This window comes from Trachurus japonicus, chromosome 5 (genome assembly GCF_045865225.1).
Source record: "Trachurus japonicus isolate A0001 chromosome 5, Traja_1.0".
Classification (NCBI taxonomy): domain Eukaryota; kingdom Metazoa; phylum Chordata; class Actinopteri; order Carangiformes; family Carangidae; genus Trachurus; species Trachurus japonicus.
In genome coordinates, this window is record NC_140911.1 from 27,581,412 (window position 1) to 27,595,430 (window position 14,019).

The 14,019-nt window shown below is 47.4% G+C and overlaps 1 protein-coding gene across 4 annotated transcripts in view; it reads right to left on the minus strand.

Annotated features, from left to right (window-relative positions):
- The window catches only part of celsr2 (cadherin, EGF LAG seven-pass G-type receptor 2), a 78,173-nt gene extending 64,590 nt beyond the window's left edge, over positions 1–13,583 (minus strand). For all 4 annotated transcript variants that reach the window (XM_085777116.1, XM_085777114.1, XM_085777115.1 and 1 more), the window contains exon 1: positions 9,767–13,583. In XM_085777116.1, the coding sequence (XP_085633242.1) occupies positions 9,767–13,283 (3,517 nt within the window). In that variant the 5' untranslated portion in view covers positions 13,284–13,583. The remainder of the gene's footprint in view (positions 1–9,766) is intronic.
- Positions 13,584–14,019: the final 436 nt, after the last annotated feature.

Consider the following 14,019-nt stretch of genomic DNA (forward strand, 5'->3'; position numbering starts at 1 on the left):
TAACAGGGTTTGATTACTCATTACTGAAAAAGTAGCGTTGTTAGTAACGCTGTTATCCCCATCACTGGAAATCAATGAAGCATATTTCCCATAATTAGAACTACTCTTTGGACAACACTGATGGGTGCAGTCGCTCTGCTGACTTCTACAGCCCAACAGCTAATAATAAAAAACGAGTATGATGTAAATGATGTATTAGTTTGTTAGCGAGTTCTCCCAAATCACATTTGATAAGATACATTGATACATCGTGGTTACTCACTTAAATTAAACATAAGTTCCTCGATAAAATGTTTTACATGAAGATTCTGCAGATAGATTTTGATATTAAATGAATCAATAAATGCTTCTGACTTCACCATGTCTAAACAATCAACACATTTTGTGAAGTTCTTCATCGCCTGGGTTTTAAAAGTCACAGCAGCTGAGAAATGAGTTGCCTGGAGGGTAAAACACACCATGAGGGCTGGTGCAGTTTAAAGCTCCTCTGATCACCCAAAATATTCTTAACACATTTGTGGCTGTGGGAATTGTCAGAGCACAATGACAGCAGGCTGCTGCGGATTTGTGGTCGATTTGGGATAAAAGCTCTTGACCTCCCAAAGGTTGACAGCTGATTTGTTCATTCTACTATTACGGAACAGCTGAACTATGATAATCAAACATCAACAGCTCATGTAATGGAAAAAAAAACAAAAAAAAAAACGTACTTGCAGATCTCTCTCAAAAGGAGGGAGTGAACAGCATGTTCACACTCCTACGCAGCAGATTTTCTGTTATCTGTATCTGAGCCATGTTGCATCAAGCCACGCAGATATACACACTCAACATCATAAGTCTGTCCTTTTGATTCAGAACATTAAAGTAGCCTATACAGCTTAAATACATATATTCATGTCTCTTGTTTGTTAAGATAATTATTTCACATAATCCAGCAGCATTTTGACTGATTGTAGTATGTTTTGCAGAGCAATTAGGCCTAATGAGTTGAGGAGGGAACAAAGATTGGCTGGAACAATAAGCACAATAACCTGCTTCCTGCAGCCCCTAACACAGTTCATACTGGAAACTGCTTGTGTGGCTCAATGTCACCCAAGGATTTCAATCCTGAAGAGTCAGAGCGAGGCTGCAATCCCTCTCCTGACTCCTCCATGCAGGAGAAAAGCTGACTTCGTTGGGGAGAGACCATTCATACTCATTTGCGAGCACAGCATCCCCTGATGATACTTTTCTGCTGTATCCGAAAACCACGAGGAGAGGACATTCCGCAAATTCTTCCTCCATAGTGAAGCAGCTTTAGAGCCACAGAAATGGAGCTCAACTCTCCCAATCACAACATTTGCATATCAAAGCAAAACTGCTGTCAGCGCAATGGTAAAGACACATTAGCATGCAGAGACTTGACCATGCATGAGGCCCTTATTCACTGATAGATATTATAATAGATGTCGGATACTGACCAACCAGCAGCACAATCATGACTTGGTTGTTCACTGAGAAGGACCCAAAGCTACAGTCCTGGTTCACCTAACCTAAAGATATTAAAGCTAATATATACATTTACTCTACAGCTGATGGTTGTCAGTTGTCACAGACACATTATTCTTGGAAAATGTTCAAAAAAGGTCCTTAAAGGGATAGTTCAACATTTTGGCAAATTGGCCCTTTGCCATAATCCCTATAGTCGTAGCAGTAGGTTTGTTACCTTTAATTTAGGGATGCACCGATTGTGAAATTCTGGGCCGATGCCGATACCGATGTTTAAAATAACAACTTGGCCGATGGCCGATGCCGATGCCGATGTTTGTTCTTTTTGTTATTTATTCCGTCTTTGGTGCCACAGAAACATTACTGAACTATTTTAAAAGTCTTTCAGCTCTTCATCATATTATTATTTAATGAGCACAAATTCAGTTAGACAAATTTATGAAACAAAAACAACCTTTAATGTCAATTTTTAGTTGACATAACCTTAAAAACACTTACAGTGGCCTAGAGTTAGTATTAGAGTTGCTACATGGTAAGAGTATAGTTACCAGGAAAAGTAACTTTTTTTCAAATAAAATGCTCAAATATGTCAAATTACTTAGACTTCTCTCCCTAATCCCCTTTATCTGTAGTAACACAGAGACAGAATGATGAAAGGTTTTTTTCCAAACGGTTGATGAACTAAAAATAATCTGTATAATGTACACTGAAAGAGGAACTAAGTATGATTTCTCCCGTGGCTATGCTACATTTTTACCTCAATTAAAAAGCCCCAGAATAATAGTGATAGTACTACATACTACATGACTTGTGACTGGTAACGAGTGAGAACGGAGGCTCTTTGCCTTCCACCTGGCGTCTCCCCCTGTGTCCATATCCCAGCTCTTGTCTCTGTGGCACCGCGACACAGACGCGCTGCGTAATGTTTATGACAGTTACGTAATCCACCGCTCCATTTATTGATTTCTCGCTGGCTTCGTTGTAAACAACAAACACGTGGCCAGGCGGAGGTTAGAAAATAAAGCGACCAGACGAGTTCCTCTCTAACGGTGTATTAAGCCCATACAGGGGATTTAAATGACGAGGGGCGTTCAGGCTCCTCCGTTCCTCCGCTCGCCATGACCGCGCTGCACTTAACAAGTGTGTTTATTAAACATGCGCGCAACTTTTTTTTTCAAAAATCAATCCGCGGTTCACACGAAGATATTGATCCGAACAGATCATGGATCAGTGATGATCCGTTGCACCACTAATATCCCCCCCCCCCCCAAAAAAAAGGAAAAAAGAAAGGTTCCTCCCGAGCTCAGCGTTCATGCGGCATTTAAAGAAACATAAACATCGGTCACTGCCATCGGTGAATGTCATCTTTTTTTGCCGATGGCCGATGGCAGTTAACTAGCCGAACATCGGCCGATGTCGATGTTCGGCCGATGCATCGGTGCATCCCTACTTTAATTGTCGGTGCAAGCTGTTTTTAGATCGGCGGAGCAGAGCCGCGAGCTGCTCAGAGCTATGTTACAGAGGCTCATGGGATTTCTTGGTTTCCCTCATCAAACTTATGAAATACACAATCCAACAACTCCAAAACGCTCTGGTGGACAAGTTGTGACCTGCACATTCATCACAAGAGATAATAACGGAACGTTACAAGACAGAGTTGTTTTAGAGGTAAATTCATGCAAATCCGCTGATGCGGGTTCCCGTCGGGGGCAGTTTTTCGGCCAGCAGTCTCTCTGCATTTGCCTCTAAAACAACTCTGTCTGGTAACGTTGTGTTATTATCTCATAGTGTGGTGAATGTGCAGGTCACAACTTGTCCACCAGAGCGTTGTGGAGTTGTTGGATTGTGTATTTGATGAGTTTAATGAGGGAAACCAAGAAATCCCATGAGCCTCCGTAGCGTAGCTCTGAGCAGCTCACGGCTCTGCTCCACCGTTCTAAAAATAGCTTGCACCGACAATTAAAAGTAACAAAACTATACTCCTAAAACTATAGGGATGATGGCAATGGGCCAATTTGCCAAAATGTTGAACTATCCCTTTAAAAAAGAAACTATCTTCATCTTCATCATCACTCAGCTGCAGCTCACTGTGACAACACAATCACAGTGCTGTAGCTGAAGAGGAAACCATTAGTTGCCTTTCAGGTGTAGGCTGTTAGATGAAACATGTTGAGCTGCTGCTCACTGAGCCTTACTCCTCTACCAGTCACACTTCTTACCCTCATGTCTCACATCCTCTTACCCTCATGTTGACAGCTTGCATATGAAACCAGGTCACTGTGAAATCTCAGTCTGGTTCAATACTAAATGAAAGCAATGTAGTGTAAAGGTAACAGCCTGTGAAATGAGCATATAATGTGTCTTTTTCTCAGTGAGGAGCATGTACCGTGATTGATTGCTCTACTCTGGTGGAGAATTATTACGCCTAAAAGAGGACAAATACTTCATTTCTCCTCTGAGGTCAGCGCTTCCAAACCTTTTCTATCTGATGCAGCTCCACACCCCTGACTGATGTAAATCATCACAGACTCATGTTCAGATGGTGCTCAACTCAGAATCAGAATAACATTATTGATCCTCAGAGAGAAATTCTTCGGCTGCAAACAAACTCCCGATGGAAAAATTAAACCTTGTATGCATAAGAGGTAGAAGACAGAAGTAGATAAAACTAAATAAAATTAAAGCGATATTTTTGTGTTAATATAAGTCTTAAATAGTTCTATCTTCCGACAGCAATCACTTATACAGAGTGTTTGGACCGAAACACGGGTCTGTCAGTCACTCTGCTCTGCTCTGAGCCGAGGAGAAAACTTTCCTTGTATCCTACAAGTTTTATCCAATGAGGAGAGAGAACGGCATGCAGGGCTGTGTGTGCAGCCAAGGGATGCGCGTGAATGTGGTGACGTAGGGACGAGGACCAATAGATCCACGACGAGGGCGGGGGCTGCTAACTCCGTCGGCTGACAACTCGTGTTTTTCCGATCTGTGAAGTCGTACCAGTTCCATCTGGTACGAGTTCACGGGTCGGAAGTTACGAGTGGCCGTTATAGTGACTTTCACAGGCAACAGGCCGGAGAAATGCGAGTTACGGGTTGCCTGGAACGCTACAAAGTCGTAAGTCGTGACTTGAAGCTGTAACTAACTGCCTGGAACGCAGCATTAGCCAAAACGACCGGATCGCTTACTTCTGCTTTAAGTAGAATAAAAACAAAAATACAATTCCCACCCCGTAGAATATTGTTAATACTATTAATTACATAAAAGTGGATATGTCGATGTTCCAGCCATTTCCACCAAATATAAACTTCTATCACTTTTAGCTATTTAAACACTTTGGCTCGTTCAACCATTTCGTCTCTACTTTCAGCTGTATGTGCTCAGCAAGTCTTCCAGTGTCTGCATCAGACTGTACAGTAGACAGGCTCGTTCATGGTTGAACAACAGGCCTGGTGAGACTCTTCTGCAGGCAGCAGCACTGGTGCAAACAAGTGGACACAAAGACGGGTGGGAAGGGGGGGCCGCCCCCAGACAGAGCCCACTCCCATTGTCTGCTGGGATAGCAAGGACAATGTAGGGCAATGCTTAGATTTATTCAAGCACCACAAGGCCTCACCCCAGCGATGCACCGGCCCTAATCCTAAACACCACTTCCCCTCCTAACACAGATGATGTCATACCCCCCCCCCCCAATTTCCTACGGCCCTTCGATGCAACCAAGTGTACAGGAGCTCGACCCGCAGAAGAATTGTGCTGCTATGAAACGAGCCAGCAGCAAGAAATCAGATACCCTCTGAGTGCATCTGTGTCACAACTCAAAGAGCTTAGAGACCACACTATCATATCACTGGGAGCCGCCAACTGGTGAGTACTTTCAAAACAAGGGAGGCCTCTGAAGCCTTCACATGTAAGACTAGGCTTAACCCCTTAAAACCACAGCAAATGGAAAGTTTCTATCTGCGGTCAGGTGTCAGTTGACTGGCTGCGTGTCCTGTAAAAACGCTGCAGAGTGAAAGTAGCTGACGGGACAGGTCAGTGCGTCCCGGGGTCGGAGAAAGCCTTCTATGCTTCCATGGAGGAGAGGGAGAGGGGGGGGACAGTTGCTCTTTAGAACTTTATGAGCCTCCCCCTCCCCGACCCCCCACCCCCCTCCGTCTTCACTCTACAAAAGGGACCTTACCCCTTCGTCCCCACCCACAAGGAATTTCTCAGGCATTGCTGGGTTCACCATGACAACTGGGCGCTTAACAAAGCATTTCTCTTAGGCATTCTTCCTTTCACAAGGGAGAGAGAGAGGGGGGGGACAACAGTCAAAGGAGAGAGCGAGAGGGAGGGTGAGGGGGGGTGAAGAGAGAGGGCGGAGGAGCTTGAAATGATGGGAGGGGACAGTGGAGGTTGCAGGGGTGAGAGCCATAGACCTGGCTAGATAGGAGAAAAATGGGCAATGGTGACAGGCAAACAAAAAGAGGGAAAAGAGAAACAGGATCAAGGTGAGAGGTGATGTTATTAGGATAAAAAGAAGAGAAACTGTGCTACAAACATTCCAAGCAAGCCTGCAAGTGTGACTAACGCTGGGTGGGGGGCGGGGGGTGGGGGGGTGTGTGACTCCCATTACACAAAACATGGGTGAGCCTTTGCAAGCGGTGACTTTGGATCGTGCGAAGCAAACAGGAATTCATCGGCCGTAAAGATCAGCGCTAACCCAAGCAACACTCTGCCCGAGTGAAATGATTATATGATGGAGCAAAGAAAAGCAATCAGAGGTTCACCTGTTGGAGGAGGCCACACGCACACACACACATGCACACACACACATTCCACATTTGTGAGAAAGTCTCTGCACTGACAGTTATAAAGTCTATAAAGTTCAGTAGATTACAATGAGATCATGCCGCCTGTGAATATCTTGGCTCTCACTTGTGAAGCATGTAGTGGAGCACAGAGCCCCCCTCCATTAAAATTCCAGTCTTGTAGCTTTATCTTATGCAAGGATGGTGAAGGGGCAAGACATCTTCAAACACATTATCTGACTGGGAAAAAAGAATCTAATCTCTTCTTCTAACTCTGACAGGAATCCAATAATCTTTAAGAAAATATGAAGTTTGATTCATTTGAGCATGACGTCATACTGAAACTTAAAAGGCTCTCCCTCCAGACACTGACCAGAGAGAGAAGATATCTGCTGTCCACTATGTAATTTAAGCATCCATATAACCTGCAGTGTGATGTGAGCTGAATCAAACCACCATCATTACTTATGGAGCCGTGTTTGTCTGTTAAATCTCTGCATTGGCTTTTTCAAAGTGAGCATATTGGCTTGGACACGGAATCTGATTAAAACAAGGACAAAGTGTCCTCATGGTGTATCTATCATAATGTACACATTGCATATTTACTAAACAGGGAGCTCCGATGCAACTGTGAATTGACTGTGGTTGGACATGGGCGAGAAATGTACGGGAACTGACATGCAACTACAAAAGACTGACTTCACATCTACCAAGCTTGATAACATGTTCAAATGTGAAGTATAATGAAGGATTAGCTATATACTTTCCATGGGCAAATTAACAGGGCCTTCAGGATGAAAGAAAAGCAGGGGGAAAAAATCTTTGCCATCAAATGCAAACACCTATTTATGCAGGCTCACGCTTGCCTGGGAGCTGTGGATCAGCCGCGGAGTATGTCAACACTGGTCTGACAGAATCCAGGATACAGATGCAGCAGATCTAATCTCACAAACGACCACCTACCTCTCACACAGCAGTGTGACCACAGTTCTCTTAATAATAGAGATGTCACGCATGGTGATGAGTATCAGATAGGCTGTGTTTTATCTCCGCAAGACAGAAGTATGAGTTTGAATTCAATAAATCTGAAATCAGATGCTGATGAATTCATCCTGATAGAAGTAAATGAAGCTCCTTTTCCCTATTCAGTATGGTGGTTGGTCCAGTACACACACACCACCACACAAAAGGTTATGATCATAGATTTATGACACTGAACTCAGCCAAAAATCTATCTATCTATCTATCTATCTATCTATCTATCTATCTATCTATCTATCTATCTATCTATCTATCTATCTATCTATCTATCTATCTATCTATCTATCTATCTATCTATGGGCTGCAGGATAAACAGCATCATGAGCATGATGATAATACAGAACAGAGGATTAACAGAGTAGGCTACATATTATTTAATTATGTAAAGTGATTACAAGTCTTCATGTGGTAAACAATGTTAGTGTAACTTAAGTCTGTTATCTTAATTATTAAAAAAAAAAAATCAGACCAAGTGAGATCCAGTTATTTCTGATAATTTGCATAGTGTGAAATCAGTGTCTACTGTGTTGCCTCAAGAGGACTCTTATAATCTGTGGAGTTCTTTTTTTTTTTAAGATGACCCTCCCAAAGCATGGGGAACACCTCACCTCAACCTTAGCAGCAGTGTAGCTACGTTCAGCATCACATCCATTTCAGCATGAAGAGCAGAACTAAGAAACAGTGTTAATCACAGTCTAACAAAATACAAAAGAGCCCATCAAAAATCGTCCATCATAAGGGGCCTCTTAAACGGCGGCATAAAGGGGGAGATAATGGGAGGACTTGGGAGGTCCCTTGAGGGAGAAGCCTTTGAAAATTGGGGTCAGTAGCATCTATAGGAGGAGCTCAGTTTCCTTCCCCATCTCTTCCTCCAACCGTCTAATGACTTCCCTGCTCTTACAGTATGACTGTATTTTTCAGCATATCTCAGTTTACACTAACCCAACTTCACCCCCCCTCCCCCTCTCCCCTCCCTTCCCACTGGCCTCCTGTCTCCCCCCCTCTCCCTCTGTCTCCTGTAGGGGTGCTGACTCATAAACCCCAGCAGGTGCAGGACGCGCTGGGGGAGACACGGCCTCTAATTGGTTCTTAGTGGAGTCCCAGCTGTTGCCCCCAATCACAGCCTGGTATGAGCTCCAGCAGTCGCCCCTGAACAGACAGCTAACTATTGTTCTCAGGAGAGGAAAAACACAGATCCAACCCATTCTAACGACTACCCACGCTACCCGTACAGTATCTGTCCCTCAGTGTCACCTCATCAACAACTAGGAAGACACTCTACACTGTCTCATCCATCACATTCAGTAAAATAAAAGAAACCCAAAGGTTTCTACCAGCCCTAATCCTCACTGCTCTTTAGTATCTGAATTAATCTTAACCTTGAAGACCAACATTATAGCCTATTTGGTTCTGTTCCCCTTTCTCTCAGGTCCTTCCAAGGTCAGAGAGAAGGCAGAGCTGCAGTTACTCTGCATCAAAAAAAGCTGCAATTGAGGATAAACGGAATACACGCCCAACACAAGTTCAGTCACATAATGGAAACAAATAAAACTGTAATTTGTGCTGGCATGCAAAATTGAAGGTGAAGGGAACGCAGGCAGTTTAAGATGTTCAGGTTAGGAAAGAGAACACTGGCAGTGAGGTTTGTTTTAGACAAACATGAAAGATCTGAAACAGTAACAGCAAAAAAGATTTACGTCCTCACCGGCTCTTGTTGTCTCTTGTCTTTAAAAGTGCACTCAAACCAGAACCATCAGCCTAAAGCACTCCAGAGCTGGGAGCACCGACAGCTACTGGCAACCCAGTCACACAATACAACACCTAAAGAACATCAGGTATGAGCTACAGAAACAGACCATAATTGAATAAGGTCTTTCATTATGTGGTAGAGAGGTGGGCTGATGGGTAGTTATGGGGTATAATCAGTCTGACCACTGGGGATTTAGCTCCCACAGGATACAGAATCACACACACACACACACACACACACACACACACACACACACACACACACACACACACACACACACACACACACACAAACAAACATCCCATTACATTTAATAATAGGTAAAGCTAAATCAGGCTTGGGTAAACAAGCCAATTCCATGATGAGGGGTCCAACTAAGCAACAAAAGCCCCTCTAAAATGAAACAAAGGAAACAATTTACCGCATAGACTATAATGGCTTAAACACATCTTTGTCTCTTGGCACTGTGGGGTGTTTTTTTTTTTTTTTAAGGTAGAGTGGCTTACAAATATCCTGTAGTGTTAATCTTCCCTCATGAATATTTCTATTTCAGGAAAATCACTATGGAATTCTAAAGCAGAGAAAGTCATATTTTAGTCATAACCACTTCCATTACCCGGTGAATTGAAAAGACAAATGAATGAAAAGACAGGGTATGTTAATGGGAAGTGAATTGGGTGGAGTTATCCATCCATCTCACCTGACACTGAGATCCTCATGGAAGCCTCCAGGGGCCGGTTGTTATCCAGAGCCTGGCTCAGCTGGATCTCTCCTGTGCTCTGGTTCAGGAGGACGAGGTTCAGCTCGTTTCCCACCTCAAAGCTGTAGTGGAGGTGGTCCGAGACGTCGGGGTCGTGGGCGGGGATGCGTCCGATCACGCCTGTGGGGAAACTGCTGGATTTGTCCGTCACGTAGTTGTTGAAGATGATCTGGAAGTTTTTGAGCACGGGCACGTTGTCGTTCTTGTCGACGAGTTTGATGTGGATGGTGGCACGGCTCACCAGGGGGGCGGAGGTGGCCTGGACCACGATGACGTACTCGGCTCTCGTCTCATAGTCCAGGTCTATCAGCGCAGTCAGCTCTCCGGAGAAGATGTCCAGCTGGAAAACCTCAGGGATGTTCCCCTCCACTATCTGATACATGATCTGTGCGTTGCTGCCTTCATCTGGATCTGTGGCTGATATGTACGCAACAACCAGGCCTATGGGGCTGTTTTCCTCCACCATGATGTCAAACTCATCTTTCTCAAACACTGGGGGGTTGTCATTCACATCTAGGATAGTTACTTGAATGTTGACTGGTGTTTTCAGAGCAGGAACACCTTTATCCACAGCGAAGGCCTGCAGGCTGTAAACAGGCACGTTTTCTCTGTCCAATCTGCGCAGTGTTCGAACAATGCCGGAGGTGGACTCAATGATGAAGTCTCCATCGCCGTCCTCCCCGCCCTGGAAGGTGTAGAAGACCCGGCCGTTGAGTCCGGAGTCTCGATCGGTGGCGGAAACCTGGACCACGCTGGTGAACACCGGCACGTCCTCCATCACAGACCCCACGTAGTGGTCTCTGAGGAAACGGGGGGAGTTGTCGTTCACGTCGTTCACCAGGATCTCCAGGTAGGTGGTGTCGGACTTCTGCGGGATGCCGTTGTCCCGAGCGGTGATGGCGAGAGTGTAGGAGACCTGGTCCTCGTAGTCCAGCTCCATCTGCGTGGTGACGGCCCCGGTGTCTGCGTCGATGTCGAACTGAGGGATGCTGTCGTCCATGAAGTAGGTGATGCGCGCGTTCTCGCCCGTGTCTTCGTCCGTGGCGCTTATCACGACGACGGTGGTGCCCACCGGCCTGTCCTCGTTGATGTTGACGGTGTAATGTGAGCTCTGGAACACGGGCCGGTGCGTGTTGGCGTCTGTGACGTTAACAAACACCTTGGCGGTGTCCAGGCGGGTGCCGTCGCTCGCGGTGACGGTGAGGACGTACTGTCGCTCCAGCTTGTAGTCCAGAGGCAGAGCCAGCGTGATGAGCCCCCCGCCGCTCTGACTCGTGATGGAGAACCTGTTGCGGGTGTTTCCGCTGGATATCTGATAGGTCACCACGCTGTTAATGTCCTGGTCCACGGCCGACACCGTCACCACGCTGGTCCCCACGGCCGCGTCCTCGTTCAGTCGCATGTAGTAGGCCTTCTGAGTGAACTCGGGGTTGTTGTCGTTGACGTCCAGAATGGTCATGCTGATGCTGGCTGAAGACGACATGACGGGGTAGCCGTGGTCTCGGGCCTCCACTCCAAAGTTGTAAAAGTCGACACTCTCCCTGTCCAGCTCTGCCGCCACTACAATCCAGCCCGTGCTGTTGTTGATGCTGAAGGGGAAGTTGGGTGTGGTTTCGGTGAGGCGGTACTCCAGCCTGGAGTTGTCTCCAGAGTCTGCATCCACAGCTTGGATGTGGATGATGGAGTAGCCCAGGGGCACGTTCTCCAGCACGGTGGCCTGGAACGGCGTGCTGACAAAAATGGGGGCGTTATCGTTAACGTCCAGCACCTGTACCGTCACCAGGCCGCTGATATTGGACAGCGGAGGGCGTCCTCCATCCTGAGCTCGGATTCTCAGAGTGTATTCTTTGTTTGCCTCATAATCCAGGTGACTCACCAGGTCCATTTTACCCGTCTGAGCGTCGATGTAAAACTGTCCCCTGGTGTTTCCACTCATGATACTGAAGTGGACCACAGCGTTGCCCCCCCTGTCCTGGTCTGTGGCGGTGACCTGCAGGATCTCTGTGTTAGGGGCCATGTCCTCAGGCACCTGAACCACATAACGTTTCTCACTAAACTGGGGAGCGTTATCATTATCGTCCTCGACCACTATGTTAACTGTGGCCGTGGCGCTGCGGGGCCCGGGGTCACGACCTTGGTCGTTGGCCTGAACTAACAGCATGTAAGCTTCCACCTCCTCCCTGTCTACCAGGCCTTTGGTGCGGATCACACCAGACCTCGAGTCGATCTCAAACACATCATTGGAGCCGTTGTTGTTGAGGATGTTGTACAGGATGTTACCGTTGACAGGTGCATCTCCATCAGTGGCCCTCACAGTCAACACCTCGTAGCCTATTTCTAAATTCTCTCTGATGCTTTCCTTATAGTCCTGCTGCTCAAACACCGGGTCGTGGTCATTGGTATCACGGACGGTGACGGTGAGGGTGGCCATGGCTGTGCGTCGAGGTGTGCCGTGGTCGACTGCTGTCACGCGAAACACGTGGGTGTCTTTCGTCTCCCGGTCCAGCACCTCCACTGTGGACACGGCACCAGTGGCCGGGTCCACAGCAAAGAGGTTGTTGGAGCGGCTGTCAAAGAGAGCCTCTATGAAATACTCCAGCCTGCCCGCCTCCCCCTCATCCACATCCACCGCCTTTAAAACTACAACAGCAGTCCCAGCTGGCTTATTCTCTGCCACAGACACTTGGTACATGGGGGGCTGAAACTGGGGGCTGCTGTTGATGCTTCTCCTCCTCCTGCTCACAATACCTGACTCAGACTGAGCCGCCTGCTCCAGCAGCTGCCCCAGGTGGCCCTGCCTGAAGGAGCCCTGCCCCACACGCCAGTGGATGGCGTGGCTGACTTCAGCATTCAGCCCATCACAGAGCAGGTCCAGCTCCAGGAGGGTGTCCTGCCTCCAGCACACAGTCTCAGACACAAACAAGTAGCCCTCTGAGAAGAAAAAGTCCCGACTGTTGGCGACTTTGCAGCGGACTGGGGAGCCAGGTAGCAGACCCCCCACTGGGAATAAAGCCGAGCCTGCTTCTCTGCACTCCGAGCGGCGGTGGCTGCTGAACAAACTCAGCACCTCCATGTCCCACTCAGGTTTCCTTTTACGCTTGTTTGAACAGTTCCTACCGTGGACATGCACCTCGTAGCGGCTGGTGAGGAGGTGTCTGTAGCCAGAGTCCGCGCAGTCCGCCACAGTGTACACGGTGAAGGGGTTCGAGCGCAGCAGGGGGCACTTTATGGAGCCCGAGACGAACACAATGCCCGCGGCCGGGTCGGTCTCCAGAAAGCGCTCCGTGAATTTAGGAGCCAGTACCTGATCCAGAGCGCAGCGCGCGCCGCGCTCCACGCCGGCCACCGAGGTCCCCGGACCCGCATCCTCACTCAGGTGGACGTTGAACCCGCGCGCCGGCGAAACCAGCGAGCACCAGCAGAAAACAAACAACAAATCCCATTTAACGAAGTGCATCGCTCCTCCTGTGTGTGTTCTCCCGCCGGGAGTCTCTGCCGCTGGGTTCCTGCTAAACTTTCCGCCTGTGACTTTCCCTTTGTTGCAGCGGAGCCATGCTCTCTGGACGGACCGGTCCGGCGCGCGTCTCCCCGCTCACTCCGGCTGCTCTGTCTCTCTCTCTCTCTCTCTGGAGGTGTATCCGCAGTAACCTTGGCTGGAGCTGCTCACACACATACACACACACACATACACACTCACTCACGCCGGCGGCTACAACAACAACAGCAGCAGCAGCAGCAGCAACACCTCCGCTCCGTCTGCGCAGCTCCGCTTGAATGGCAAAAAAATGGCTCCTGCTTGCTCCCCCTGTGCCTGGAGGGTCCTCATTATCATAAACCTGTGTGTGTGTGTGTGTGTGTGTGTGTGTGTGTGTGTGTGTGTGTGTGTGAGAGAGAGAGAGAGAGAGAGAGAGAGAGAGAGAGGTAAACATCTCTGTTAGGGGTTTGAGTGAAATCCCACCACTGGAGATGAAATCACTTCTTAACCCTGAAGTATTAAGCAGAAAACAACAGACAGACCTAGAATAATTAGGTATAGGCTACTTCACTGACCACAGACCGTTTGAATGTTTGAACACCACCAATCATCTTTACAGTGGGTCAGTAGGCTAATACACACAGTGCTGTATTTTCGTTTTCTCCTCTGTATATTATGAGGAGTAGGCCTACAGCAAAGAAAGAGCTCTATGTTCCCC